We start from the raw sequence: 25,491 nt of genomic DNA, 5'->3' as shown, positions 1-25,491 counted from the left end.
ATGAAGAATCATTCAGTAGAAAACAGTGCACCATGAATCTGCATGGCTTTATCAGGGATTAATCTCTTACTTTCAAAATCAATATTTTCATGAGTGTATTCTGTTTATTCTGGCACCAACCCTTAACCAACCCAACAGTTCTACTGTCCTAGCTAATTTTAGTCAGAGCAACTTGAATACAAGCCACAAATCAATAAGCAGGAGAGATGAATACAACCCCCTGCAAAAGCCTTTCTATCACCTTGATCTTTGAACTACACCTTGCCACGATAATCATAGATTGGCAGGATGAAGTTGGCATAACCATATAAGTTAATAATTCATTCATATCCACCTTATCTAAAGATCAAACTTCAAAGTTGAGTTTGTCCATTTTCACTGTTCTGGAGCTGGCACAATGAAGACAGCCACGAAGCCAAGAAACACACCCTTGGCTTTCACAACTGTCATGAAACCAGCAACACTAGAAAACAAGATTTCAATGCACCATCAAAGAAAAAACTGTAGTTCTGAAAACCACACAACCAAGAGGGAGACAGAAGAAGGAAAAATGTTGTGGAGATTTCCACAACTAAGAGAATCTATAAAACCTATTTTAACTGTGCCTTTAGAAGGAAAACCAGCTACCATAGGAAGACAAAAGAACCCTAAATGAAGTGTAGATTATGTGATTCCAGTACATGAGAAAAACCAAAGTCACATTTTGTCATATTGAGCGACTCACATTACCTGAGGCCTCAACTTTCTACTCAACACAGCAGAAGCTGCAGTACAAGCACTGCCAGAAAGATGCTTTCTGCAAAGATGGTAGAGATAAGGTATCGGTTTTGTTATGTAACAACAGCCTCGATGAACTGTAACTCCACACTGGGTGATGTTGTTTATGTAAATACACTACAGAGATCGTGGAAGACTGACAGTGGTAACTGCAAAGGTCAAGATACACGGCAGTGCCATAAAAACAAATAATCTGATCCTTAGAATAAAGTCTGCCCAATTTCCTGAGGTGGCTGAGGGGTAAGAGGGGAATGCATGATTGGCACAGCACAGGACATGGGCTAAAACACCTGTGGAGTCAGGTAATCAAAAGCTGCATGAAATTGTGGGAAAAACCTGCACTACACACAAAGACCTGACTATTGTTGTGAAATGCACATTGTGAGGTACTTCGCCCACCACCCTTAGGAGTAAATAGCCTGAACACCTTCCATCTGGATGGTTTCTTCACTGAATATGTCATAACGAAGAACATTTGTAGATGCTGCTGAGAATTTAAGATACATACATACATATATATATATATTAAAAAGTGATCACATGAATAGAGACTACCATCCCAATTTTCACAGCTCAGTGCTAGGCAGGCAGCAAGAGGTGAGTTTTCTGAAACAACCTGCACACATTCAGTAAATCTCCTGCCCCATGCTTGTCATGCTGAGCAGAACAGAGCCCAAGCAAATTATAATGGACAAAGCAGAGACTCGTGTTTGTTTTGCTGGGTAAACAATACCACCTCCAGTTGCCTGAAGACTCTCCCACAAGCTTGAAGATGCAACTGAGACAGAAAATGTCAAGCACTCCTGTTAATTAATATTTTCACTAGAAACCTGAGCTTTACTCCTCATGATGGACAGAAGAGAATGGATCAGCAATTGTTAACTGAGATGAGCAATAAAGATTGTCATGATCTGAGGGCAGTAAGAGACAATTCAGGCAGCAGCATGGTCAGGACTGGGGATTTGATTAAACTACAGGAAAGTTTTCAGTGCACAAGTTGAGCTTTACTCGGCCACATCATCCTGTGAATTGCCCTCCAGATAAGGCAGTCCATAAATTCCCTGTGCAAAGGCTGGTCCCTGCAGAGCAGCTCCCCTGCAGGCACAGCCATGGCATTCAACGGCACCTGGAAAATTGACAGGAACGAGAACTATGAGAAGTTCATGGAGGCAATGGGTAAGACTCAGTTTCCCAATCTCTCCTGCAGGAAAAAGAGCACTCCAGCTGAATACAAACTCTAGCTGTCTGAGAGGGACCTTTGGACCAGCCTGTCCCTTCCCTCTTGGCTGCTCTGCCACTCCATCTATTTTCAAAATATTCTGGGGGAAGGGGGGGGAAGATGCTGACAAATGTTCTGATTTTAATTACACTGTGTTAGTCTGAAGTATCTTAACTAATTCCAAATTTATTTCAGCAGAAGAACAAATCTTTTAGTCTAGATTTGAGGAAAAGGCTCAGACAACTTGAGTGGATAAACTTTAATCAGAATTCTATAGCTGGACTATTGTTTTGACAACATCAAACCAGTTTAAAAATTAGACAGGGAGGAAATCATCAATCCTCAATTTCATGCTTGATTCAAGTAATTCTAACATCCTGATAGTTACTTAAAGTTTGTACAAACTGTGCATTATATGGATATAAATATAACCACAGTTAAGGCAGTGATTTGTATTACACGTGCACCAGTGAACATGGCCTGGATGAAAACTGAAGGACAAAAATTTGGGTCAGAACGCTGGAATAAACTCACTTGGCCACATAGAATTCACTGAAAAGGGACAATTATGATGCTCCAGAGGTTTGGGAGTTTTTGTCTGATTTTTGTTAACTGATCTTTTTTAGGTATTGGCATGATGAAAAGAAAGCTGGGAGCCCATGACAATCTGAAGATCACCATCCAGCAAAATGGGGACAAATTTAACATCAAAGAGCACAGCAACTTCCGAAACATCGAGATTGAATTTACTCTGGGAGTCTCCTTTGATTACAGCCTGGCTGACGGCACTGAACTCTCTGTAAGAGCCCTCCCACACAGTTCAATGTTTACTCTATGATAATGACTTTGTAACTTGCAGTTTCAAGATGAGCAATTTGTCTTCCTAGTTTTTAATTTAAATTCTCCTTCTGAATTACATTAAATTTTCCTGAACCTGACTGTATAAGCTGCTTGCAGCTCATACATCACAGCACAAGGGGGTCCTTACTGTTAAAGGTTCAACACTGTACCGTGGATCTCAGGGTTTCAGAGAGCCCAAAAAAGCAGAGCAAACAGCAATTTTCACAAAATGAAATCCAGGTGATTTGCAATTTGACTTCTTCTAATACTCAAGTCCACCACCTAGAGTGCAAAGTGGGTATTTGTAAGAAATTACAAATCCTCGTTGATACAATTATTTAAAATAAGGTGTATTGAACAGTAAAAACCACCTGGCTTGGCTATTATGCATTTAAATAAGCCAGTGGTTTGATTGAAATTTCATTTTTACAGCCTTTCTAAAAAGCATCATTACACTGTTTTAATTTTCTTTCACTTTTAAGTATTCTACACCCTTTAAACCACAGCAGTGCCTTAACTGTTGCAAAATATTTGTTGTTGTTTTTTTTTTTCCCACCACAGGGTGCTTGGACCCTGGAAGGAAATAAACTCGTGGCCACATTCACCAGGAAAGACAACGGGAAAGTACTTAAAGCAACCAGAGAAATCGTGGGTGATGAACTCGTTCAGGTGAGTTAAGAAGTCATTTACACACAAGCTTGGAGTAGAACGAACAGAAAAAGTTCAAAGTGCTTTTCTAAAAGTAGGAAATGTTTTCTTTAAGCCAAATAACTTCATTTGTCTTTTGTTAAAATTCTCAGTCACCTATACAAAATTTAAAACTCTCTGAACTTTGTCTGGGACGTGAAACTTTGCAATTCCAGCCACTGATTTTCCTCCTGAATTTTTTAACAGACCTACGTGTATGAAGGAGTTGAGTCCAAGAGGTTCTTCAAAAGGGGCTGAACCCTTCACACACAACTGCACCAGGATGAAGAAACAATAAAAGACAATTTTCTACTCATCCTCTGTGTCGTTGTTTTTGCCTTTCCATCTCCTCGGGACGCCTCCGCGGCTGCAGTTACCAGCCCTGCTGCAAACACGGGCCGATTCTTTATGCCACTGTTTGGCCTCAAATGAACAAACTCCCGTTACCAAACGCTAAAATGTCTTTTGTACCAAGCCCCATCGAAGTGTCACAATACAAAAGGCTGCAGAAACTATTTTGCAGGAGCAGAACTCCAGTATTTTTTGCACGAGCTCTCAAATGGAAACTTAGTTTCCTTATGGAGATATTTATACTGAGAAACAGTTTCTCTGTGCAAAATTATGGGAAAACCGACAATAAACGAGATAATACGGATGGGGACAAAGCTTAAGAGGGAAGTCTTAAGCCTGATTAAGACAGGCATTCTCTGACATTCTTCATCTACTACACATGCTTAACCAAGACTTGCTATATAAAGACAAATCCATCCTTATTTCTATTGACAGAACTTATAAAGGGAAACTGCTACCCTTAAGTGCTTGTTTAAGAAAAGTAACCTCTGTTCAGAAGCAATCTGCTTGCAATCTGCCTTATCTTTTAATAAAATCTCTTAATATTGAGGCTAAAAAGGGGTAATAGCTGCCAAGGGAAGGGTTTTGTTTCACATTCCTGGGTTTGTGGTCATTCCTCTGGACACGAAAATAACAGCCCTGATTCCAATACGGAGTGAACTGGAAGGACTGAGGGTGGCACATCCCCCCTGTGAGTGTGGCATCAGGTTGTGCCACTTCATTTATTTTTATTTACTCCTGCAGCTATGTGTTGTGCAAATAAAGCACAACAGAACGCACTATCTACGTGAAAACTTTCCCAGTTTGTTCCGTGCACAAGCTCCAACCAACCTTCAAGGAGAGGAGCGTTATCTTAAAACGATTTTCATTTTCCTAAACACCTTCACAACAGGATTTCCCGAAAGGTCTTCTAAGTTTTTCTTGGGGCATCGTCTGCTCTCCAAGAAACCGGCATCGGGACGAATTGGTCCATGTTTATTTCCACACGAGCCCCAGCACAGGCGGCACGGTCTGACAGGGCTGAGCGCCTGCTCCTCCCCAGGATCCGCATCCCACCTGGCACAGCAAGGAATGCCAGTCACCAGCACTGGGGAAGCCACCCCGAGCATCGCCTGTCCAACAACAGAAGGACAAGCAGGGATACGCTCCATGCCCCGCGCGTTTACAGCAAGAGCCCAACCTTTAAGGCGGTGCCCGAGGCGGGAAGGGCGGGGACGGTGCCTGAGGCGGGTATGAGGGGGTTTGGCTGAGACGGGAATGGTGGAGCCGTGCCTGAAGCGGGAATGAGGAGCTTTGGCTGAGGCGGGAGGGGCGGAGCTCTACCTGAGGCGGGAAGGGCGGAGCTCTGTCTGAGGCGGGGATGGCGGGGCGGTGCCTGAGGCGGGAATGGCGGAGCTGTGCCTGAGGCGGGAGGGGCGGAGCCGCCACGCGTGATCCCGGGGGCGCGGCCGCGGTACGTGCGCGCCGTTCTCATTGGCTCCGCACCCGGAAGAGCTGTCGGCGCCTGCGTGGTGGGGCCGGGGCGCTCCTCCCCTTTCCCTCTCCGAGATGGAGGCGGCGGCGCGGCGGCGGCCGAGGGAGCAGGAACGGCAGGAGCGGGAACAGCGGGACGGCGGTGGGCGGGTGCTGTCACCATCCCTGTCTGGACAGTCCTACTGGTTGGACCTGTGGCTCTTCATCCTCTTCGATCTGGCGCTTTTCTTGCTTATCTACCTGCTGCCCTGAGGGCGCGGCCCAGGTGAGGAGCGGCGTTCGGGAGCGGTCGGTCGGTCCGTCCGTCGGTCGGTCGGTGAGCCGCGACGGGCTGTGCATCGTGTAGGGAGCGGGCCCCTGGGAGCAGCCTTGGCATTCCCACAGCCCCGCCTCAGAAGGCCTCGGGAGCGCAGATGCCTCTCAGGAAACTGGAAACTAATTCCAAACCACCCCCAGCTTTATTTGTTTGCGAGATTTGTTCAGGAGATGTGACTGATGCTCCTTACAATTCAGAAAGGCTGTACAGCACTGCGAACATAACCAGACCCTTTCTGTTCCCTGCAGGGCCGTTGCCACCAAGGCAATTCTCACCTATTTCGCACCTTATGAACACAGGCGGTGGAAGAGAAAGACCATTTGTGCGGGATAAGCAGCTGGGAACGCGACCCCAACTCGAGTCTCGGCGGAGGAGGCACATTTTTATACGGCATCGTGATAGATCTCTCTGTGTAACTGTTCAGGTTTTACCTGTGTCCTGTTGTGTGTCCTAAACTGCGCCTTAAAGCTCAGGTACGACAGACTGACCGTGCCCTTGTGATCAGTACCTGAAGGTCTGTTGTGCAGAAATGGAATTATGCAGTGTCTGAATAAAATCCACTGAAACGACACCCTGCCCAGTGGCTGAAAATAAAATACAGCTCTTGTGTGCCCTGAAGTTGTAACTCAGACCTAACAGATGAAGCTTAGCCAGGTGTTTTACTCCCAAAAAGTTCATCCTGATGGGTTGATGCTGGTTCGTTTTCTGTTGTACCATCCTCTGCTTTTTCTTTCTTTACCTTCAGCGGTGATTGAGCCCTCTCAGGCTCAGTCCTTACAGAAATAAATATATATGTGTATATAAACATGTCAGTGTTAAATCCAGCAGCATTGTCCTGTCCTCACTTACTGATTAAGATAAGTCAGGTTCTGATTTCCTTGCTAGAAACTGTGAAGGAGGAGCTGACAAGAGCAGCCTTGAGGCAGATGACACATAAAGATCCCTCCTCCTCACGTCCATGGAGGGCTAGAAGTGGACAGTGACAGGTAATTAAGAGGTTTCAACATCAATTTCCTCTGTTTCACTAGAGGAAGACTTTCAAACCTGTGTTAAAGGCAGGAGTCTCTTGCAGTCTTTGGAGAAAGAAGCAGAAGCTGAACACATGGAGTGAGCTTTCTGCAAGGCAGGTTTGGGGGAAGACAGTTTTCAAGCTATGGGTGAAGGGGGTTCGGTTTTCTTAGGCATTTTTCCCTTGGGAATACTAATTTCTAATTCTGAGAAGTATGATCCATGCTTGGTTGGCTGTTTTTTTTTTTTTTTCCCAGGAGTACATATAACAAAGTAACTGGATTGCAGAGACTTGGAAGTGCAGAGTGGTTCAGTGTCTTCCTACACAATAAATGAAAATGGACCAGGATGAGGTTAGATAGGATTTGGGATGCAAAAATAGACAGATACTCTTTCCTCTTATTTTTATTTGTTCAGACAGTTGTGCTGGTGGCAGTGGTTTGTTTCCTGTGTCAGACCTGTGCTGTGAGAAGAGAGATGCTGTGCCCTGCTGGCACTTACCACCTTGGTGCTGGTGCCTGTGAGATCTGTGTGCTCAGAGGTCCTCACTCAGGGTGCACAGGAGCCCTGAGCTGTGATTGCATCCTCCAAACATCCTCCAGTTTTTCAAATGAGGCCATCAAAGAGACAAATTCCCTACATTCACTACCTGTTCTTACCCGTGTCTGGCATGACAGCACAAGCAAAATCCCCAGGGAACAACCTATTGGGAAAGGACTGGAATGTTGCTGCATTTCTTTTTTGATGAGGAAGACAGGTGATATTTAAAGGCTATTAAGGCTTAGAAAGTTGAATATCAAGGTATCTTTCACTAATTTTGTTTTGTCTTTTAGCCATATCTGGCATTAAAGGTTTTGCTGGTCTCAGAATTAAGGGCTAACAAAGGGCAGGCTTGTGCTGCACCGGACTCCAGCTATTCCACAGCTCTTAAATACACAGATCCAGACAAATTTTGCTTACCCCTAGTAAAGACAGTAAGATAGCTCATATATCTGTCCATCACTTGTCAGCAAGTCTATGGGATTATGGTATACAAATGGCTTTATGCATTGCATAGCTATTTAAAAAGTTTCATCTATTTAATAGCTTTATAAACAGATACTTCAGGAGATGAATCTCACTGTTCAGAAAAGGTAACCAAACCACCATCTCCACAAAAACGTTCAACCAGCAGTAGCAACATTATCTGTCATGTGAAAAATGTAGTTCTGGAAATTCAACTTTTTTTTTTTTAAACTTGGAACACAAAAAGGACAGACATCAAAGATTTTAAATTTTTTATCTTGATATTTTGAACAAGTAGAACTTTGCAAGTAAATAATTCTAAAGACTGAAAAATATATTAATTACAAGACTTGTTAATATCTTTACTGTTACAAAAATTGTCTAGGCTCTTATACAAATCTATAGCTGAGGGAGGGACATTTATAAAAAAATAAATAGGCACCCTAGGTAAGTTAAAAGGAGTTATCACATATTAGTTAGCAATATTACATACATGCACAGAGTGCAGAGTCAAATATAAAAACGAAGGTGCCTTGATTAGCAGTCTATTTAATAATGAAATGTCTGGTAAACATGGGTCACAGAGGAAGCTGTCTGGTGAGATTGTTCCGAGCTAAGCCAGGAGACTGAAGTACACCTAAAAGTTACTGCAGCTGCTTCAGAGAGGAGTTTACCAGTTTGTGCTTACGGGGAGCAGAGTTCATTGGTATCAGTCAGAGGCATTCGTATTGCTCGTGGTACAGAAGTATCAACATTGCTATGCATGTTTAAAAATAAGTGTTCTACCATCATTCACAGTTGTTGCTGTGCTGTCCATACATAAAAATACTGTAATTTCAAATACAAGGGTTTTTTTTGTTGTTTTTTTTTTTTTTTGCAAAACATTTTACAAATTATACATTATTTACAAATTCCAATAATCTTTGTTTTTACACCGGTATTAGAGGACAGTTGTACTTAACTGGCTATGTATATTATGTAACATGGCTAGATAAAAAGTTGAATTTACAGGTTCTGAAATCTCTCTTAAAAATATTACAATAGGAATCACCCAAATTCTTACATTTTTAGTGTTCTTCTGTATTCAACTGATTTTCTTACAAAAGGATCATTGTTTAAGTTGCTGTTTACTAGCAGCCATACAGAAACATGCATATTATTTTCACTATATATTCTAGAATTCATTTTTTTTCCCATAAGTGCTACAAGGAATTTTGATCAAGAAGGTAGAAAGAAGGTTAATCTGAGATACCTGGTTTGTTGCATATATATAATGTTCCAGTTCTACTGTAAGGTACATGTTATTTAAAAGAAAAAAAAAAAAAAAAAACCAAACTGACCTTGCCACAGAATAACCAAAACTACTGTTTAAATGTTTAATGAAACATTTGGATAATTGTGCTGAACAAGTGCCATCATTTGGTCGAAGCACTGAAACACATGTACATAAGGTTATAAACATGAAAAAAAAACCCTTTCCTGACTAACAGTACAAGTAAGAGTGTTTATTATGCATATTTAACCTTCTTGCATTATTTTCATAATAAAAGGCATTGATGTTTAGGTGTAATCAGCAGCACCCTAAGTTAACACTCTAATGTGAATAATGGAAAAAATTTGCCTTTTTGGGTTGTGTCAGGCTTTGCTGACGCTGCCTCAACACACCCTAGATGGTTCTGTGCACTGATTTAACTAGCAAAATAAAAGCCAAATAAACCTTCCTTCTTGTCACTTGAGATAAATCAGGGTAACAAAAGACAAGGTAAATTCCTGAGCTGCCAAAACTGGAGACAGAGCAAGAGAGCAGAGAAAGAGAAAGCTCTTCTTTCCACGCCCCCTTGGCCACCAGTCTGGCTGCACATTCAGCCTGATCTGCTAATGCAGACCATATCCATGTGTAGGACTGTTCCAAATGGGAAAACATGTGATTAAAAAAAAAAAAAAAAATTAAACGTGTGATCCCCATGAACCAAAATGTCAAGATGGAAAAAAAAAAAAAAAAAAAAAAAAAAAAAAAAAAAAAAAAAAGGAGGAGTTTAATAATAGCAGCATTGACTTTACATACAATTGTAGAATAAGTCAGAATGAAACGTAAGTAGGTGTTACTTCTAAAATGTTATAAAATTCATCTTTCATAGTTGCATAATCATATTTAAAATCAGCATCCTATTCTGTTATACTGGTTTGGAACTTAGTTAAATTTAATAAGTATACAGCTTAAAGGGTGAACAAATCTAATAAATGTGTTTAAAAATGTACACTAACAGAGCAGGGGTATTAATAGGAAAGTATTACTGCAGTTTTTACTTCAATTCCCTTTGAAAATCTCATTTAACACTTGCAAACCAAAATGGTTTTTAAAGAAATATTATTATTATTATTATTAAGGCTTTTCAAATAAAAAATAAATCCTCTGGGTAAACTTGCATTAAAGACACTTGAAGGTTTGTTGAAAGCACAGACTCTGAGAGACATCAGTTAAAAAAACCATGTCACCTCCTGCTACCTCTGAGGACAAATACTGCTCTGTTACGACTGCATGTGCTGCATTAGTTGTGGTAGCATGTTTTTTTATCCCTTTTGTTAGTCTGAGAACAGAGTGAGCACAGTCTGAAGGAACACTTCTTACACTGCTGCTAACCAGATCTTACAGAATTCCTGACATCCAGCCGATCCCGCTGCTGCAAGGTGTGCACGCCCCAAGGGACCACATGGAATACAAACTGAAGAAGACAAGCTGAGTAACAGAGGTAAGCATTAAGGCAACTAGAGTAAAAAATCAAAGAACCACAAGTTTAGCACCTCTTCTTCTCTGTTGGCCTCTGTTTGCATATTCGTTTGAGCAGTCACAACTCCCAATCAAGTCCAGTCAGCCAGTACTGGTTATCCCCCCCACACACAGAGATTCGAGGCTGTGCCCCCTTACAGACTGCATGAAATGCCAAAGTCACATCAGGTGTGGGTTTCTTGAAGAACCTATCGACTGCAGTGTATTCCTTCTGCATTTGCCTTGTACCTCTGTTCGGGGGTGGGATGCCTGGGCTCCAGAGGGGTGGGGTATGTGGCATTCAGATCTACTGTAGCTGCTGGAGGATGCTTCTCCTTGTGGAAGCTTCCACTCTCTGTGAAATGCAGCTTGGGCCTCTGGTGGTACTTGAGCCTGTAAGTGTCAGTCATGCAGCTGTCTACTGAGAAGTAAGTGGTTAGGGACACGCTGTCATTCCCATCCACATAGCCAGGGCTGGGTCCCATGTGATGAGACCCTTTCTTCAGCATGTTCTCAGACACGGTCCAAAACTCATTAACTGATAAGCGAGGTGGAGAATCTGATTTATGAGCAAACACTTTGTTCCCTGGAAAGGGCTCTTTAAGCCTTTGTTCAGCTGGGACTGCACTTGCTTCTGGTGCAGATTTTGAAGGTGCACCTGTTTGCCTTAAAGGACTGTTTTGCAACACTTCCGTTGATTTTACATCCGCAACAGAGTTATTCTCCGATCCTGCCAAAGTGCTCAGAACATATTTCTTTGGAGGTAAGGGGGGAGGAATGTTCTGGTACATGGCTTCAGGCACCCAGAGGGGCTCTGCCCTGCAGAGCAGGTGCCCAGCATCCTCGCTGGGAGGGCCGGGCGGCACTGCCGGCCTTTCCGGCACGTTCTGAGGAGCGCAGGGCATCAGCCCCACCTTGGGGCCCAGAGTGTGATGGGACACACCTCTGGTGTGGTGGGACTGCAGCTGGGCAGGGAGGGGAAAGTCGCTGTGGATGGGCCTCTTGGCGCAGGCGCTGTCTGGGAAGGGGTGGGACGCACAGTTGGTGCTGTACAGCGGCACCAGCACCTTCTCGAGCCTGTCTGCGGGAAGCCGCTCGCAGGAGTTGATCTCATCCCCCTTGGTTCTGCTGTCTGACTTCACAATCTCCCTGACAACTGTCTGGAGAGTTGAGGATGGGAAAACCTTCCTGCTGGTCTCAGGCATTTCAGCTCTGAAATATAAAACCATGCAAGATGTGAGTATCTGTAAAAACATGGGGAAAGGCTCAGATAACAGGGATGTTTTCAAACACAGCCTTGGTAAACTGCAGAAAGACTCAAACTGACAAGAGAATTAGGATCTGATCAACAGGATACAGCCCTTGGAGTTCAAGTTGTATTAAATTACTCCAGAGTTTCTTTAATTTGAAATGTAAATGTGCCCCAAGAAGGTAAGTTAAATTCCTTCAACACTCAGACCTATGTCAAATACAACCTCTGCTCTCTTCTAAACATCCTTGCGACTCTGAAACATGCCTTTTTCAAATACTGGATGCTACTTTAAGTGGACAATTTTGTATTTAGATTCTTGATTTTTAGGAGACACTGGGCATCTAGAGTTCATATTAGAAACAACAAGATACAGCAGTAGCTTCTAAACACAAATTAACTTTTCCCCCCCTTCCAGGCAAACTTTTTAAAGCTTTATGGGGTGTCTGCACAAACCACAGATTGGTTATTCACTGCATGTTGCATATAATTCCAAACCAAAAAATGTTAAATCCCTCTGTTTCTGGTAAGAGGGTTTCAAACAGTCTAAGCTATTTGGTGACATTGTCAGTGTCAAAATTGAAGACAGAGAGAATTCAGACCCATCAATCATGCAAGATTCAAAAGGAATTGCCTGTCAAAAATATTGAGTGCCTTAACTTGTCAATGCTTAATATTGATCATTGTAATATAACAGAAATCAATATTTCTTAAACTGTTACAGAGGAATATGCCAGCAGTGGTTACCTCTTTACTGGAGGACTGGGCACCTGCAAATGTACTTCTGTTGGGAAACCAACATGAAGATGAGGTCTGTAGTTAACTTCAGAATTGATCTGGTCTTTCCTCAAATCTGGGGCTAGAAAATAAAATATTTCAAAATTAACAGATATACAATCCAATTCCTTCTTTGTAATTCCTCAGAGATTACAGAAGCAAACAAAATATAACAGACAATCTCTTTCAAGATTTGAGATTAATAAAAAAACCCCAAAACATTATGAAGATAATATGTCATGGAAGGTCAGATCTTAGAATCTGGAGGAAATTTTCTGCATTTTCTTGTTACCAGAAAATAGGTAATTATCACAATTTTGAAGTCTTGTAGACATGTTTTCAAGATCACCTTAATATTTAATCTAGCTAAAGGCACATTTTCAAAGGAAGCTTTTCTTAAAATGGTGTTTATCCAAACATCCAAAGCCATTTAAACTACAAAATAAGAACTATGACTTCTAAAAATCCCTTTTGTGTTACAATAATTAAAAGGAACGCAGAGATTGCGGGTGGTTTAGGTTGTTCTGCTATTTGTGGGTTTTAACAACCCAAACCCTGGAGCAGACTGTAAGGCTCACTGTCACCCACGTGCCCCAAACATACACCACTGAGTGCCTGAGCCAGCACTACTGCACTCCCAACTCCAGAAGCTCCTTTTATTCCCAGGCTAATAATCTTTCCCTGAAAATACACAAGTTCTGAACGAGGCAGCTCCTAATGAGCAGGAAATAAAGGAAGCATTGAAGTATTTGTGTCAACACCACACAGAATAGAACACTCACTTGGCAAGTGAGAAAGAAGCAGCAGTCTGTTTGCTTAGAGATAGGTACTCCAAGCCTTCCTAGTGCCATGATTATCAGTCCTAGCCCATTAATATCAGTCATCTGCTCTGAAGCCACTCAAAGGAATGGCTTCTTACTTTTATCATTATTATTATTAATACAATGGTGTTTGTCTATGTACAGAATAGACTCATAACTGCTACACCTATTTCACTTGTTATTTCCCTAAGTTTAAGTATTTAAAGTCTTGGAACTTTAGACTCATGAACATATGACCCAAAACCCCAACAACAGAGCAGAACTAAACTGAGAACTTTGGGTGTTGCTGTTTGGTGACACTCATTTTGAGGGTCAATATCTGCACTATCTTTAGGTGATGTGAGACTAAAGACACGATGAATCTTTGACCAAGAACACAGGTAGTAGAGGCTAAAGCAGCACATAGCACAAGAGACAAAGCCACCATATGGCTTTCTTCAAGTCTTGAGATTAAAAAAAAATAAATATCTATCTCTAAAAAAAAATGTCACAATGCTATAACCTCAGAAAGAATATTTATGGGAAAATATTCTTACTGAATGAGCCCATGCAAGGTGCAAGCAATTAACCTGAGAGTTCCAAACTGCCTGTGTGCCACGGAGCTGCCTCACAGTGAGATAAGCAGCACGGAGGTAACATTTCACCCAGAAAACACTCCGCGGGGCCGCAGGGCGGGATGGTTTGCAGTGCCATCCCCGCTCCCGGAGGAGTCCCGGACTCCTGGGCAGTCCCGCAGGCAGCCGGGAGTCGGCAGCACAGGCCAGCACAGGAGCGGCTCCCTCGGGCACATCCAGCCGCGCCAGGTGCTTCGTGCCCGCGGAATTCCGGCCAGCTTAAAAATAGATGTGTTATTTTCCCTTCTGCTGACAGGACAGCCATGCACGGTTAAAACCAGACGCCGGCTAGATTGGGAGTTTTGGCTCTATGTTCTTTGCAAGCCTTAATCTGGGACACAGGAGTCCTGCTCAGCTGGAGCCCGGCGTGCTTATCGATGGGTCATAAGAGCTGGGCAATAAATGAAAGGTAATTGTGTTCTGACATGTAAAAGGGCCTGCTTTTAAGATTTACAGACATCTATTTTCATATCTGGGTAGTCAATACAGATTGTCAAGAGATTAACATCCATTCTACAGGTAAGACAAAGCCCACAGGTAGGTTTTGTCTCATATCTCTATTTACACAGACAGAACGTGTGCAAAAAATCTGCCAAGTGCAGCTTCTTTCTGATAAATCCCAAAAAGAAAATAAATACAAAACTCCCACAAAAACCTCCAACAAAAACTCAACTGCACATTAAATTCAACTTCTTTATGGGTTTTAGCCGCACATTTCCTGGATTTATTTTTTATTTAATTTTTTTTTAAGTTGCCAATAAAAAACCCAACCACAAAGCATAATACTTATTGTTACAAATATTGTAGCAAATCCCTCTCTCTTAGCCCAGATATTTTCTGTATCCAGTTGAAATTACAGGCAAAATTAGTGGAAGTTTTGGAAGTTTGGAAATTTGGAAACAACCTCTCAGTCAAGGAAGTAAGCATGTTATAACTTGTCCAAAATGGAATACAGTGACCAATCTTCTTTAAAAATATATATTTAAAAAATTAAAAATCCTTATATTCTAGAAACTTTACTTTTGGAGCAACATTCAGTTGCAAAACCTTTCATAAATGTCTTTATCATTTAAAGACACTCCAGTAAAGCATTTATTTGTTTCTCTTTCACAGTAAGTAAACTAGGTAGCTACAAGCTTTAATTCTCTACTCATTTCTTTAAACTTGACATTAATGTACATTGACTGTGCCATAAGGGTAAGAACTGGATCTCCTTAAGAGCAGTCGCATCTTTTAAATTATTCCTATAAATGTACAGTTTTCCTAAGCATATGAGCTGTCTTTTTCAGAGTTATGGTTGGTTTATAGGATTTTCTCAAGTAACACAAGCAAAGGCAATTTGGATTCTTCTTCACACACTAATCAGATCTTCAGAATGATTGTAGATTTCAGTTTGAGCTGTCTCTATTGAACTGAACAATTAAAACATTAAAAAACAATGAGAAAACCATCAAAATTAGTAATCTTTAACTTGCAGAACATGAGGTTGGAAATTTTGCCCTCACACTGCTCATGTCTCAAAAAAAAAAATTGCCTCCTCAGCTTATCGAGTTCAAACTTCAGAAACACAGAGTGGTTAATATTAATCACAGACACTTCATCTGCTTACTCAATATTTACATTTTCCTGCCAAAATCTGACCACACAATTTTGTGTGGGACTGGCCTCGTGGGACCTTTGCTTCAGTACTACAGTTATCCACTGCTTACTGCCCATGTAAGGAGCAGCCACTTGCTCTCCCCATCACTGTGTGATCCAGTGTTTCTATCTTTATAATGTTCTGACAATAAGTTTATTTTTGTAAGTCAGGGACAGAATTCCTCAAGTGCTGAACAGTAGCCTCATTCAGCTCCAGTAAAGAACAAGAAGCTGGTAAAGCACAATTATACAAACAGTGGGCATAGTTACAAGTCCAACATTATTTCCATAAGAAGTTTTCCACACACACAAAAAAAAAAACCACTCAGACTATTTTTTTTTTTTTTTTGGAGTTGCTATGAGAGCCTAACAAAGATTTCTTACATTGCATTCCTCTCTCAGAAAGGACTGAAGGACTGAGCATTTGTTTTTTAAAGTCCTGTTTTCTGGGAGTCCGTCTGGTATTTACCAATCCACGCCTCGCTCGTAATATTCAGAGAAGGAACACAAGGTAATACAACTGAGAGCTGTAAATGACTCCTGCTGTCCTTGCTAAAGGTGTCCTGACACTTTCTGACAACCCAAAAACTAAGTCTAAAGAAATCTTTAACCCCACATACATTTAAATTAGTAATAATACAAGTAAAATTATCGAATTCTTCAGATCTCTTTTTGGTCCATTGATGACTTCCATTAGAAGTATTATTTTCCAAAATGGAGTTAAATACATGCATTTTTTATAAGAAGCTATTTAATAATTAGTTACTGAATTAGAATAACTGAATAGGTGGGATCCTATAATCAATTTCTTCACGATATCTTGGAGGATCCCATGGAATCAATACACTTTTTAAAGAAAATGTAGGATGCATGTTGAAAGCTTTAAGTATTCTGAAGTACTCTCTCCAGAGAACAGTCCATTGCTTTGACCCACTCATTTTTCATGCCTAAAGAGTATTTTAAGTATTTTTCACTGGTGGCTTTTTTCCCCTTTTTCATATCCAACTGTGTTTGATAAGAATGGCATAGTACAGAACTAAGGCAGAATAAATCTTACGCAAAATCAGATCGTTGCATTCCATGCTACTCACTTTTCTTGTTTTGGGTAGGGTTTTTGGGGTTGGTTGTTTTTTTTGTTTTTTTTGTTTTTTTTTTTTTTTTTTGGTTTTGTTTTGTTTGTTTGTTTGTTTATTTGGTTTTTTTTGGGGGGGGTTGGGGGGGAATATTTGTTTGTTTTGTTGGTGGTGGTTTTTTGTTTGATTTTTGTTGTCAAAATTAACAAACACTAAATTAGCTCTCTTTCTGCACCAAATTAGAATAAGGACAGAAAAGGGGTAAGTGGTATGGCAACACCCCCACCCCCACTTTAAGCCCTAGGAGAAACTATACTATACATTATTTGAAAAGAAGTATGATATCTATAAAAATCAAATGTTTCCTGAGGAAGTGGCCTAATATTTATTGCCCCTCTTTGTACAAGCACCCTCCCATTGTTTCAGCAACAGCAGATAATGATTTTGGCTGGCCTCAGGCTGACCTATAATATTTATATGCCAAGGCATTTATCAACTTTATAAAACCCCAGCAGACAGATTAGTATGTAAAAGGAAGTAGACTTCCTTATTACAAGTGTTTCTTCCTGATACTGCTTTCATATCTAGGAGGAAAACAAATGGTGCCACAGTCCACCCAGACATTAAAAAAAAAAAAAAAGTCTTGATTAGTATCCACCAAAAAATCTCCTAGAAAAGCTTCTGGGGAAACCACAGGGAGTGAACCAAAATACCATATCATCTTTGTTGAGGGTTTTTGGGTTTTGGGGCTGGGGAGAAGAGAAATTCTGATATATCTACAGTAGTTTTTGAAAACCTAATTTTTATATGGGTTCTTACCATGGAAGCTTCTGTGCTGCTGGGGTACTGAATGTACCACACTGTCAGCTTTTTTGGTTGGCAAGTTTTGTTCACTGTAAAAGAAGCACATATTGTGATCACAGCACTGAAACTGTTGAACAGACACCACTGGTCATCTAATCCAATTTATTTGTAGGTATCAATATCTTAAGTAAGTGTAACCTGTTAACCAACATTCATCTTATCCATTTTCTTAATTTGATAATGTGCTATTCATTAATTCTTTGTTTTGATAGCAAATATTATTCTAAGTTGTGATTGCCACTTGGTATCTCATTCATAGGGATTTTAATTTAATTTTTTTTTTCTCTCAAACTGGAATAGAACTGGAAGGTGACAGCTACAAACCCAAAAGGAGAGAAAAAAAATTATCAGAGGATTTACTAAATCTTGCTGGGTTAGATAAGCAGAAAACATTACTAATCCAGATGGGGAGCTGACAACCCCCCTGCCAATTTCTATCTTCTAAGGGAGTAAAGCAGGGAAGAAGATACACAGGGGCAAAAGTTCAATTAAAAAAAAAAAAAAAAAAAAAACAACGGATATTGAAAGGACAGGAAAACACGACAAATACTGAAAGAAACATGAAGGATGAAGTTTAAAAAAAAAAAAAACCCAGTAAATTTTTTCCACTTTCTAAAAGAACTTTCATGTAATTAATTTGTATTTTGGGGGGGGTTATGAGACAAGAGTCTGAAAGGTTAACAGGGAACCAGTAGGTATTGCCAGCGAATTGAAATTACCAGTCATATAAAGCACTTCTCGAAGTCCCAGGAAGCCAGTTGTATTTTGATAAAGTATGTTTGGTTCTTTATTTGACAAATGTTTAAACAAAAATATAAGCAGCTTCTTAATGAACTGCACTGTTTGAAATTTATCATATTCTCTCTCAGGAAATGACACATTTGGGTGCCGATTGCCTCTTGGGAATGCTTAAAAACAAGACAGTTTCAACTGTGCAAAATCACTGTTTGAGGCAACCACCAAACACCGAAAATGCAACCAGGAGTTGGAGTAGCTTTATACATAATTGTGTCATTAACCAATAAAAGCCCATCATGTTTTTGCGTAGTGGGATTTTGTACAGTTTGGTGGGAGGGAAATAATGGGACAAAGGGGAGAAAGGTCAAGGCCCTTTCCTGTCCTGGTATTTGCCATTCTCTTTTCCTGTGAAATAAATTGCCACAAAAATACATGTCTGAAAATTTGCTTGGATCTAGCAAATTAGATCTATCAAAGAGACTAGGCTTGGGCTCCCAACTGTGCTCTTCCATTTCATGGATACAAACGAGATTTGAAAGAAGAATGAATGGGTTTTAGAAGGATCTACATTCCACACACAGTCTGTGGTACACAATACTGAAAACTGCATGCAGAAGGATTATAACTTTCTGTCTCAAGCATCACATAAATTGAAGTTGGAATGGACCTCTTCAGATCGCGTCCAACCAGCTTTAGGAATATTACACATTTCAGCCAAGATTTATTTCAGACATGTCAATGAATTACCAAGTGATCAATATGTATCTGAGGTGATCTAGAAAACCAAATTTCTGCACTATGACTGGTAACAGCACCCAAGATTCACCTACTGCCATTCCCATCTCCTTGTCAGGGCCTGTACCAATGTTACAGCTGTGATTAATACAGACACAGTATTATTCCATTGCAGATGGAAAATTACACACAGTCTAAAAAACTTGTCAGTAAAGAAGTGTAACAATTACTACAAATGAACACACCCTGCCCCTCAGCAGGGCTCAGCAGTTCTGGCTCAGTGCCTCAATAACTGGCTCAGTGCCTCCCAAAGAGAACCAGAGTGAAGGTAAATTGAACACGTAATTGCCCACACCCTTATTTCTAGATACACTTTAGCTTTCCACATACCTGACTTCAAGCAAGTTTCAAAGCACGTTTTCCTGGGTGGTTTTGAAGAACACAAACATTAGAGCAGGTTATTTTTCCATAAATACAAACTATGCAAGCTCTAAGAGCACTAGCATTACCTGCAGGAAGCACTTTCCTTCACATTCTTGGCATCTGCTGCATTGATTCCTTCAATAACAGGGGAGTCTGGATTCGCAGATCCGTTGCTGATATGGTCACTGCTTTCATACCCAGATTCTGTCCTCTGAATTTGCCAGTTATCACCATGGATTTTTCTCTCCGTAAATCCTTTGCTTTTTTCAGCATTCCCTTTTCCCTCAGAATCCAGTGAACTTCGACTTCCCGTATCCTGTTTTGTCTCATCTTCGTATATAGTCATTAAACCCTTCTGCATTTGGCTCTCCTTTGGCCAGTGGTTAAAGCTCCGCTCCTTCTCATGCTTGGATTTACTGCTCAGGTTTGCTTTGTGCTTTGGGCTGTGCTGCTTTTTCTCAGTCTCACTGAAAATGCTGTCTACATTCAACGTCTCTCGCATGGGTTTCCACCCTTTACTCCTGCTCCTGCTGCTTCCTCTGTCCCTGGAGTCTTGACTGGTGTCCGTGTCATAGCCAGTGATGCCATTGGTCCGTGTCCTTGTCGCTGGTTTCTCTCCAGCAGGAAAATGTTCTGGTTTGTTGGATCCCAGCCCGTGTGCAGAGAGCTTTGCCTGGTGAGGGGCTTGGTTGTCGTGCCTGTAGGGGCCTCTTCCCTGGCTGCCATAGATCCGCTGATCTGCGCCGTGCCTCAGCCCATTCCCGACTGGAGGAGACCCTGACTTCGCACTGGAACGGTCATCTCCAGTCAAGTCTTACAAGAACAAAAAAGGAGAAAAGTTCCATTACAGTTCTCATTAATATTTCATAGAATGATTTCTGTTGGAATGGACTTCAATGACCATCAAAGTTCCAGCTGCCCTGCCACGGGCAGGGACACCTTTCCACAAGACTAGGTTGCTCGGAGCCCCATCCAACCTAGCCACGAACACTGCCAGGGTGGAAGCAGTCATTTAATTGGTATTGTTTAATGTCTCTTACAGTATATCCCTACAAATCCAGTGTGTATTTGAGAATACTGAAAACTGGGAAAGCCTCATCTTACATTTCTCTTAAAAGGAGAAAAAAAAATCTGCACATGCAGCACTGTGATGCAAAAAGTTTTTTAATCCATTGATTCTGTGGTTATATTTTTAAAATGTACCTCTTTGTCTCCCAGACTCTTTCCTTGGTCCTCTGTCTACATCTTTCCGTAAAGATGTGAAGTTTTTCATGTCAGCAGCTTTCTGGGCACACTCTCTGGATAAATCCTTTAGCCTGTCCTTTTGTTCGGTGTATCCTAATTTGGCTGCAAAAAATACTTCTTGTCAAACATCATTACTCCAAAGCAATTCATCACCAAAACACACAAACACATTTATGGACAGTAAGATTTAGTTTTTACTGTTAGGACTACTTCAACTGACTAATGGATTATTTAACACAGATTAAGAAAGTGAGATTTCTTTACAGCCATAAGATCAAGTCCATTAACCTTCAGGACTACAAATAATGCTGATATCACAGTATTGCTGGGGAAAAGTGTTCCTCAAGAAGCCAGTGACCCACAGAGCCACACCTCAGCCTCAAGCCACTAATGTACCTTTTAATCAGCAAAGCTTGAGAGTGTTTGAGAAGTGGAACAAGGCCCCAAGAGCCCCTTCAGTTAAAGAATAACAAGGGTATTAAATATTCTGCATTTACGGCTCTCTCTGGAAACATTAACATTCCATGGCAGATATTCAGATATTACTTAAACATCAAATAAATCTTTGAATAACAACAGAGTCAACGATGGAATTTTTTCCCTTAGAAGTAGTTCTACTCCTGAGGTTAGAACCCACCTGAAATGCTATCAACTGAAATATTTCATAATAAGACATATCTGGTTTGGTTTTTTTGAGGGGGAAGTAGGGAATACATACCTGGACCTCTACCACCACTTGCTTGAATATGGCTTCTACTGAATACTGGATTATCTGGCTGAATTTTTTTATTACTCCTTTGATTAGTGGAATCTCCAATTCCATTCTCTTTCACATGGTCTGATTTAGCAGCAGAATGTTTTTCAAATCCTGTCAAACAACATATTTATCTTTAGAAATAAAAGGCTTCCTATTTTAAATTTCCAATATCTAACTTAAAAAAAAAAAAAAAAGCTTCTTAATTGTAGATTTAAAAGCCAGAAGAGAAACACCACCAAAAACCACACTACATTTCAATATTCTAGGCAATAAGGTTCTGTAATATTTTATATACTGCCATATCTCTAGTTGTAGCCTGCAGCGAAACAGGGTCCTCAATTCTTTGCTCCCTGAAGTAATTCATGTTTTACTGCTACACATGACATGAAGAATAGCGTGTCAAATTCAATTTGTCTTTTATTCCTTGTTCCTTGTAAGTTATGCTTAGCATTAAATTAAAAATGCCAACCTGAGACAGCAGTACAAACTACAGAACCAAAAGATTGGATTCTTTTTCCCATTACCCTCAATTTGTATCTCCTTATTAACAGGTGTAATACTGAGGATACACACTAATCTCTTTTCTTTTGAGACTCTTTAGATAATGATTGATAAAGGTATTTCAGAACAAAGCAGCCAATCCATTTATTCTCCTTTATAATCATCATTTCAGAAATATAACTGATGCTGTTATTAAAAAAAGTAAGATACATCTATTTACCCAGGTCTTCCCCATTTCCTCCTGCTGCCTTGCACTGAGACCAGTGAATAATCTGCTTTGGTGCATCTTCTGGAGACACAGCTGTGCCATCTGGGTTAGCATAAAATAGCAGCAGTGGCTGGAAGTGACACCGAATGCACCTGGACACCACGTCTTTCCATTTTGTTCCAATCTACGGAAAAAAACCAGCAAAACAAACCCCCCAAAACTTTATTGACAGTTGACCTCAAATATGGAAGGAGTAATTCATTTAGCAAGAGACAACAAATGCCTAATTCATTCCAAATGTAATGAAGATACAACATTTTAGCACTGTGTTTTGCATAAATTGCAGCAAAAAGACAGAACTAGTATTGAATGGGCTAAAAATCAGAACATCATCCCTATGGATACAGCTGCCAGTATCTTCTTTTAATGAAAGAAGTACAAATTCAACAATGGACAAGTCCAACAAACATTCTGAAACATTCAGCATTTGTAAGGCACAACCATTAAGCAGTGAAATCAATTCTAAAGGTCATTTTAAAAAATTACTTACAACACTGAATGTTTGTTTAAAAAAAAGAGTTGTTTGGCTTTCTTCAACACTGGTATCAGAAGAACACTCTCCGGAAAAAAAAGACTCCAAAATCTGGTAGGAGTAAAGTACTCACCTCTTTTACATTAGCATCATCAAACAGCACCCATTTGCAGCTCTTGGTGTGAAAGGCAAAGGCACAGTAATGTCGGCTCGTGTAGCAAATCATTCCCACAAGAAAAAGCTCACTGTTTTTGGCATTTTCATCTGTAACCCTATAAAACAGCTGTAAAAATGATTACATATTTTAAAACACACATAAAACATAGCCTCAATTTCCTGACCTACCACTAGCATTTCACCAAGGCAACAGGTATTTAATGCCCTGTTGTATTATACAATTTTTCCTGAGCATAAATACTGATTTTTGCACTTACTACATCTATTTTGATTTTTTTGGCTTTTTTAATATTTGAAAGAGTGAAGTATTAATGCTCTGGAATAATTTCACAAATTTCAAACTGAAAATGATATTCCTAGATTTCCAACTAGGAAGTCCACTAGATTAATCACTGTACTTAAGAGACAAAACACTTCCAACAACACGACATTTTCCTCTCAAAGAAACTACATCAAGCAGTGCATTATAAAGAACTGTAAAAGTAGACATAAACTTTATATAAATATATAAACTTTAGGTAAAGTTAAGTCATGTTTACAAAAGAATATATATGACTATTTCCATTTTTTTTAATATATTCACATATACAAAAAATAAACTGTAAAATTAAATTCTAGAAAAAGCAAAGAGCAAGTTTTAGGTGAGATACCCCCGGAAGATAAAGTTGCGTTGCCAGGTTCCGCACAACCTCTTCTGTCAGGTCAGAATGTTCTGAATCCCAGACCAGACCAATGGTGACAATCTCAGGGCAATTCATAAGAACACGACGAATTTTTATTTTTTGACCACAATTACTCTAGAAAAAAGGGAAACAAGAACCGTGATGGAAAGGAAAGCAAAAGTGTTTAAAAATTGGAAGTCCAAAGGTGAGTCACTACACAAGAATTAGCTTACAACTCCACAATGTCTTTAATTCCAAAATGTAGCTATGGTATTTGTTTCTAACAATTTAAGGATAACATTCTTCATCATAAAAACACTTTGATGAAGACTACAGCTTAACTTCTATATCCAATCACCACCTTAAAATAGAAATCTCTATAACTGGAACCACAAATATAAGTGTAAGAGCTTTGTTTGCCCTAAGCTGACTCCTCTGAAGCAGCAACACTACACATAACCCTGCTACTAGAGGAATACTTCTAGCCTGATTTAATACCCTAAAAAGTCTTCCCTTGTATCCCAAAGTAATTCAACATTTTTGTTTACTTACAGGACACTTTCTGTAGTCATCAGTAGTATTTGCTGCCTGCAGCAATTCTGCAAACATTTCTGGCTTGAGACGTTCATGCCTCTCCATCATTTTTTCTACTTCATTACTGCAAAATATAAATTGCATTGAATATGGATCTGCCTTCCAAAGTGTAACAGATTTCAATTAGCTGTATTGTATAACTAAACTAAAAAGAAATTAGCTGTATTGTATAACTAAACTAAAAAGAAAACACACAGTGGTAGTAAAACAGTAGCAATACAAAATTTTTGTCAAGCCCTTTTGAAATCCAAAAGCTATTTTTGAAGTGTATCTCAAAAACATGTTGCAACAAAATAGACATCAATTTTTAACACTTAAAAGCCTTTGCATATTATCAGAATATATGCTTTGCATATTATTAGAAGGATGTATATAGAAAAAAGAGTGACAAGAATAAAAACTCTTACCACAGGGCAGTGGTGGAAATGTAACGCACAAATTCCGTAAAAGGCAATGGATCTGATGATGCTCCACAACTGCGACACACACACTGCAAAAATAAAAAAATACTTTTATTTTTATTTACTCAGGAAAGAATAAACAAGGTATTTGTTAAACCAATCAAATGAAGGTCTGACCTGCTCATACAGTGTCATAGCAAACTTCTGGTGAGAAATACAGGATTTCGAAGTGCACATATCTGTTTCACTGTTTGGCACTAAGTGGAAATGAATCCTCTCAAGGATATTTTCCTAAAAAGAAACAATATAAATGTAAACTGAACTGATGAAGTCAGAACACATGGAGAACATTTCAATTTAATACTCCAACTATGCCCCTTGGCTCCCAAATACTATGGCTGCAATGAGTTTGTCCCTTGAATTAGCAAGGCCATTTTTTCCTTTTGCCAAAAATATCAGAGATAAGGGGAAGAAGGGAATCTGTTCAGGTAGATCAGACAGATGATTAGTTCAGGAGTCCAAATGCGTTTTGAACAGATGGAGCAGTAATAACAGACTCTGTTTCATGACTGCCAAATCTCAAACAGCCTCTTTCAGGACTACTGCACTGGATTTTCCTGTGTATGTGAAGAAACATCTAGCAGGAAGGAATTAATTTGTGGATACTCCTGAAGGACGTCCAAAGCTCAAAGTAACTGAAGCAGGAACCGTATTTCCTGCCCCTCAAATCCATGTCTGAAGGTTAATATTGCAGGTGTTTTATGGCGAACATTTTCATCGTCTAACACAGGATCCCTCAGGAAGGTCTCTTTACCAGAGTTCTGTGACACCTGGAGTCACCTTTAAAGGCCACAGCAGTGGCTCATGTTTTTTAGTTGGACACTACACTGAGGCAGAAAGTAATTACAGCAATACCTTCAAGCAGTTGTTCACCCCTGGGTAAGAAAATAGAAATCTCTTCTGCAGCAGAATCCAGCAATGAGCTTGCCAGTTGTAGCACATTGTATTTCAATAGATGGTGACTCAATACTTCAAGGAA

At 40.1% G+C, this 25,491-nt stretch overlaps 2 protein-coding genes and 1 long non-coding RNA gene across 5 annotated transcripts in view; 2 read left to right on the top strand and 1 right to left on the bottom strand.

Moving 5' to 3' along the window:
* The first annotated feature begins 1,730 nt into the window (after positions 1 to 1,730).
* On the top strand, positions 1,731 to 3,858 carry FABP2 (fatty acid binding protein 2). 3 transcript variants are annotated; one of them, XM_083861605.1, is made up of 4 exons: positions 1,731 to 1,953; positions 2,623 to 2,795; positions 3,398 to 3,505; positions 3,731 to 3,858. In XM_083861605.1, the coding sequence occupies exons 1-4, from the start codon at positions 1,887 to 1,889 to the stop codon at positions 3,779 to 3,781; spliced, it is 399 nt and encodes a 132-aa protein (XP_083717731.1). In that variant the 5' UTR covers positions 1,731 to 1,886; the 3' UTR covers positions 3,782 to 3,858. The 3 variants fall into 3 exon arrangements, with proteins under 3 accessions (XP_083717731.1, XP_083717732.1, XP_083717733.1); XM_083861606.1 differs by lacking the exon at positions 1,731 to 1,953 and adding an exon at positions 2,123 to 2,359; XM_083861607.1 differs by lacking the exon at positions 1,731 to 1,953 and adding an exon at positions 2,366 to 2,506.
* Positions 3,859 to 5,161: 1,303 nt separating this feature from the next.
* LOC310909847 lies at positions 5,162 to 6,949 on the top strand. The gene is made up of 2 exons (XR_014590198.1): positions 5,162 to 5,612; positions 5,912 to 6,949. It is a non-coding gene; the product is annotated as an uncharacterized lncRNA (long non-coding RNA).
* A 943-nt stretch (positions 6,950 to 7,892) lies between these two features.
* USP53 (ubiquitin specific peptidase 53) overlaps positions 7,893 to 25,491 on the bottom strand; it is a 29,208-nt gene continuing 11,609 nt past the window's right edge. The window contains exons 5-16 of the mRNA XM_083862119.1: positions 24,630 to 24,743; positions 24,459 to 24,541; positions 24,010 to 24,115; positions 23,446 to 23,592; positions 22,752 to 22,901; positions 22,099 to 22,270; positions 21,339 to 21,488; positions 20,579 to 20,722; positions 19,462 to 20,188; positions 17,435 to 17,508; positions 12,440 to 12,551; positions 7,893 to 11,655 (exon numbers count right to left, since the gene is read on the bottom strand). Of these exons, the coding sequence (XP_083718245.1) occupies positions 10,653 to 11,655; positions 12,440 to 12,551; positions 17,435 to 17,508; positions 19,462 to 20,188; positions 20,579 to 20,722; positions 21,339 to 21,488; positions 22,099 to 22,270; positions 22,752 to 22,901; positions 23,446 to 23,592; positions 24,010 to 24,115; positions 24,459 to 24,541; positions 24,630 to 24,743 (2,982 nt within the window). The 3' untranslated portion in view covers positions 7,893 to 10,652. The remainder of the gene's footprint in view (positions 11,656 to 12,439; positions 12,552 to 17,434; positions 17,509 to 19,461; positions 20,189 to 20,578; positions 20,723 to 21,338; positions 21,489 to 22,098; positions 22,271 to 22,751; positions 22,902 to 23,445; positions 23,593 to 24,009; positions 24,116 to 24,458; positions 24,542 to 24,629; positions 24,744 to 25,491) is intronic.

Source organism: Zosterops lateralis (genome assembly GCF_965231275.1).
Source record: "Zosterops lateralis genome assembly, chromosome: 5".
Classification (NCBI taxonomy): domain Eukaryota; kingdom Metazoa; phylum Chordata; class Aves; order Passeriformes; family Zosteropidae; genus Zosterops; species Zosterops lateralis.
Note: the sequence above shows the minus strand (reverse complement) of the source record. Positions and strands in the feature narration are given on the sequence as shown.

Excerpts from the sequence above, each read along its gene's own strand:
- FABP2 (XM_083861605.1), top strand. The coding sequence starts at position 1,887 with ATGGCATTCAACGGCACCTGGAAAATTGACAGGAACGAGAACTATGAG. Across the intron at positions 2,796-3,397 it reads CTGACGGCACTGAACTCTCT|GGTGCTTGGACCCTGGAAGG; the intron begins GTAAGAGCCCTC and ends TTCCCACCACAG. Across the intron at positions 3,506-3,730 it reads TGGGTGATGAACTCGTTCAG|ACCTACGTGTATGAAGGAGT; the intron begins GTGAGTTAAGAA and ends ATTTTTTAACAG.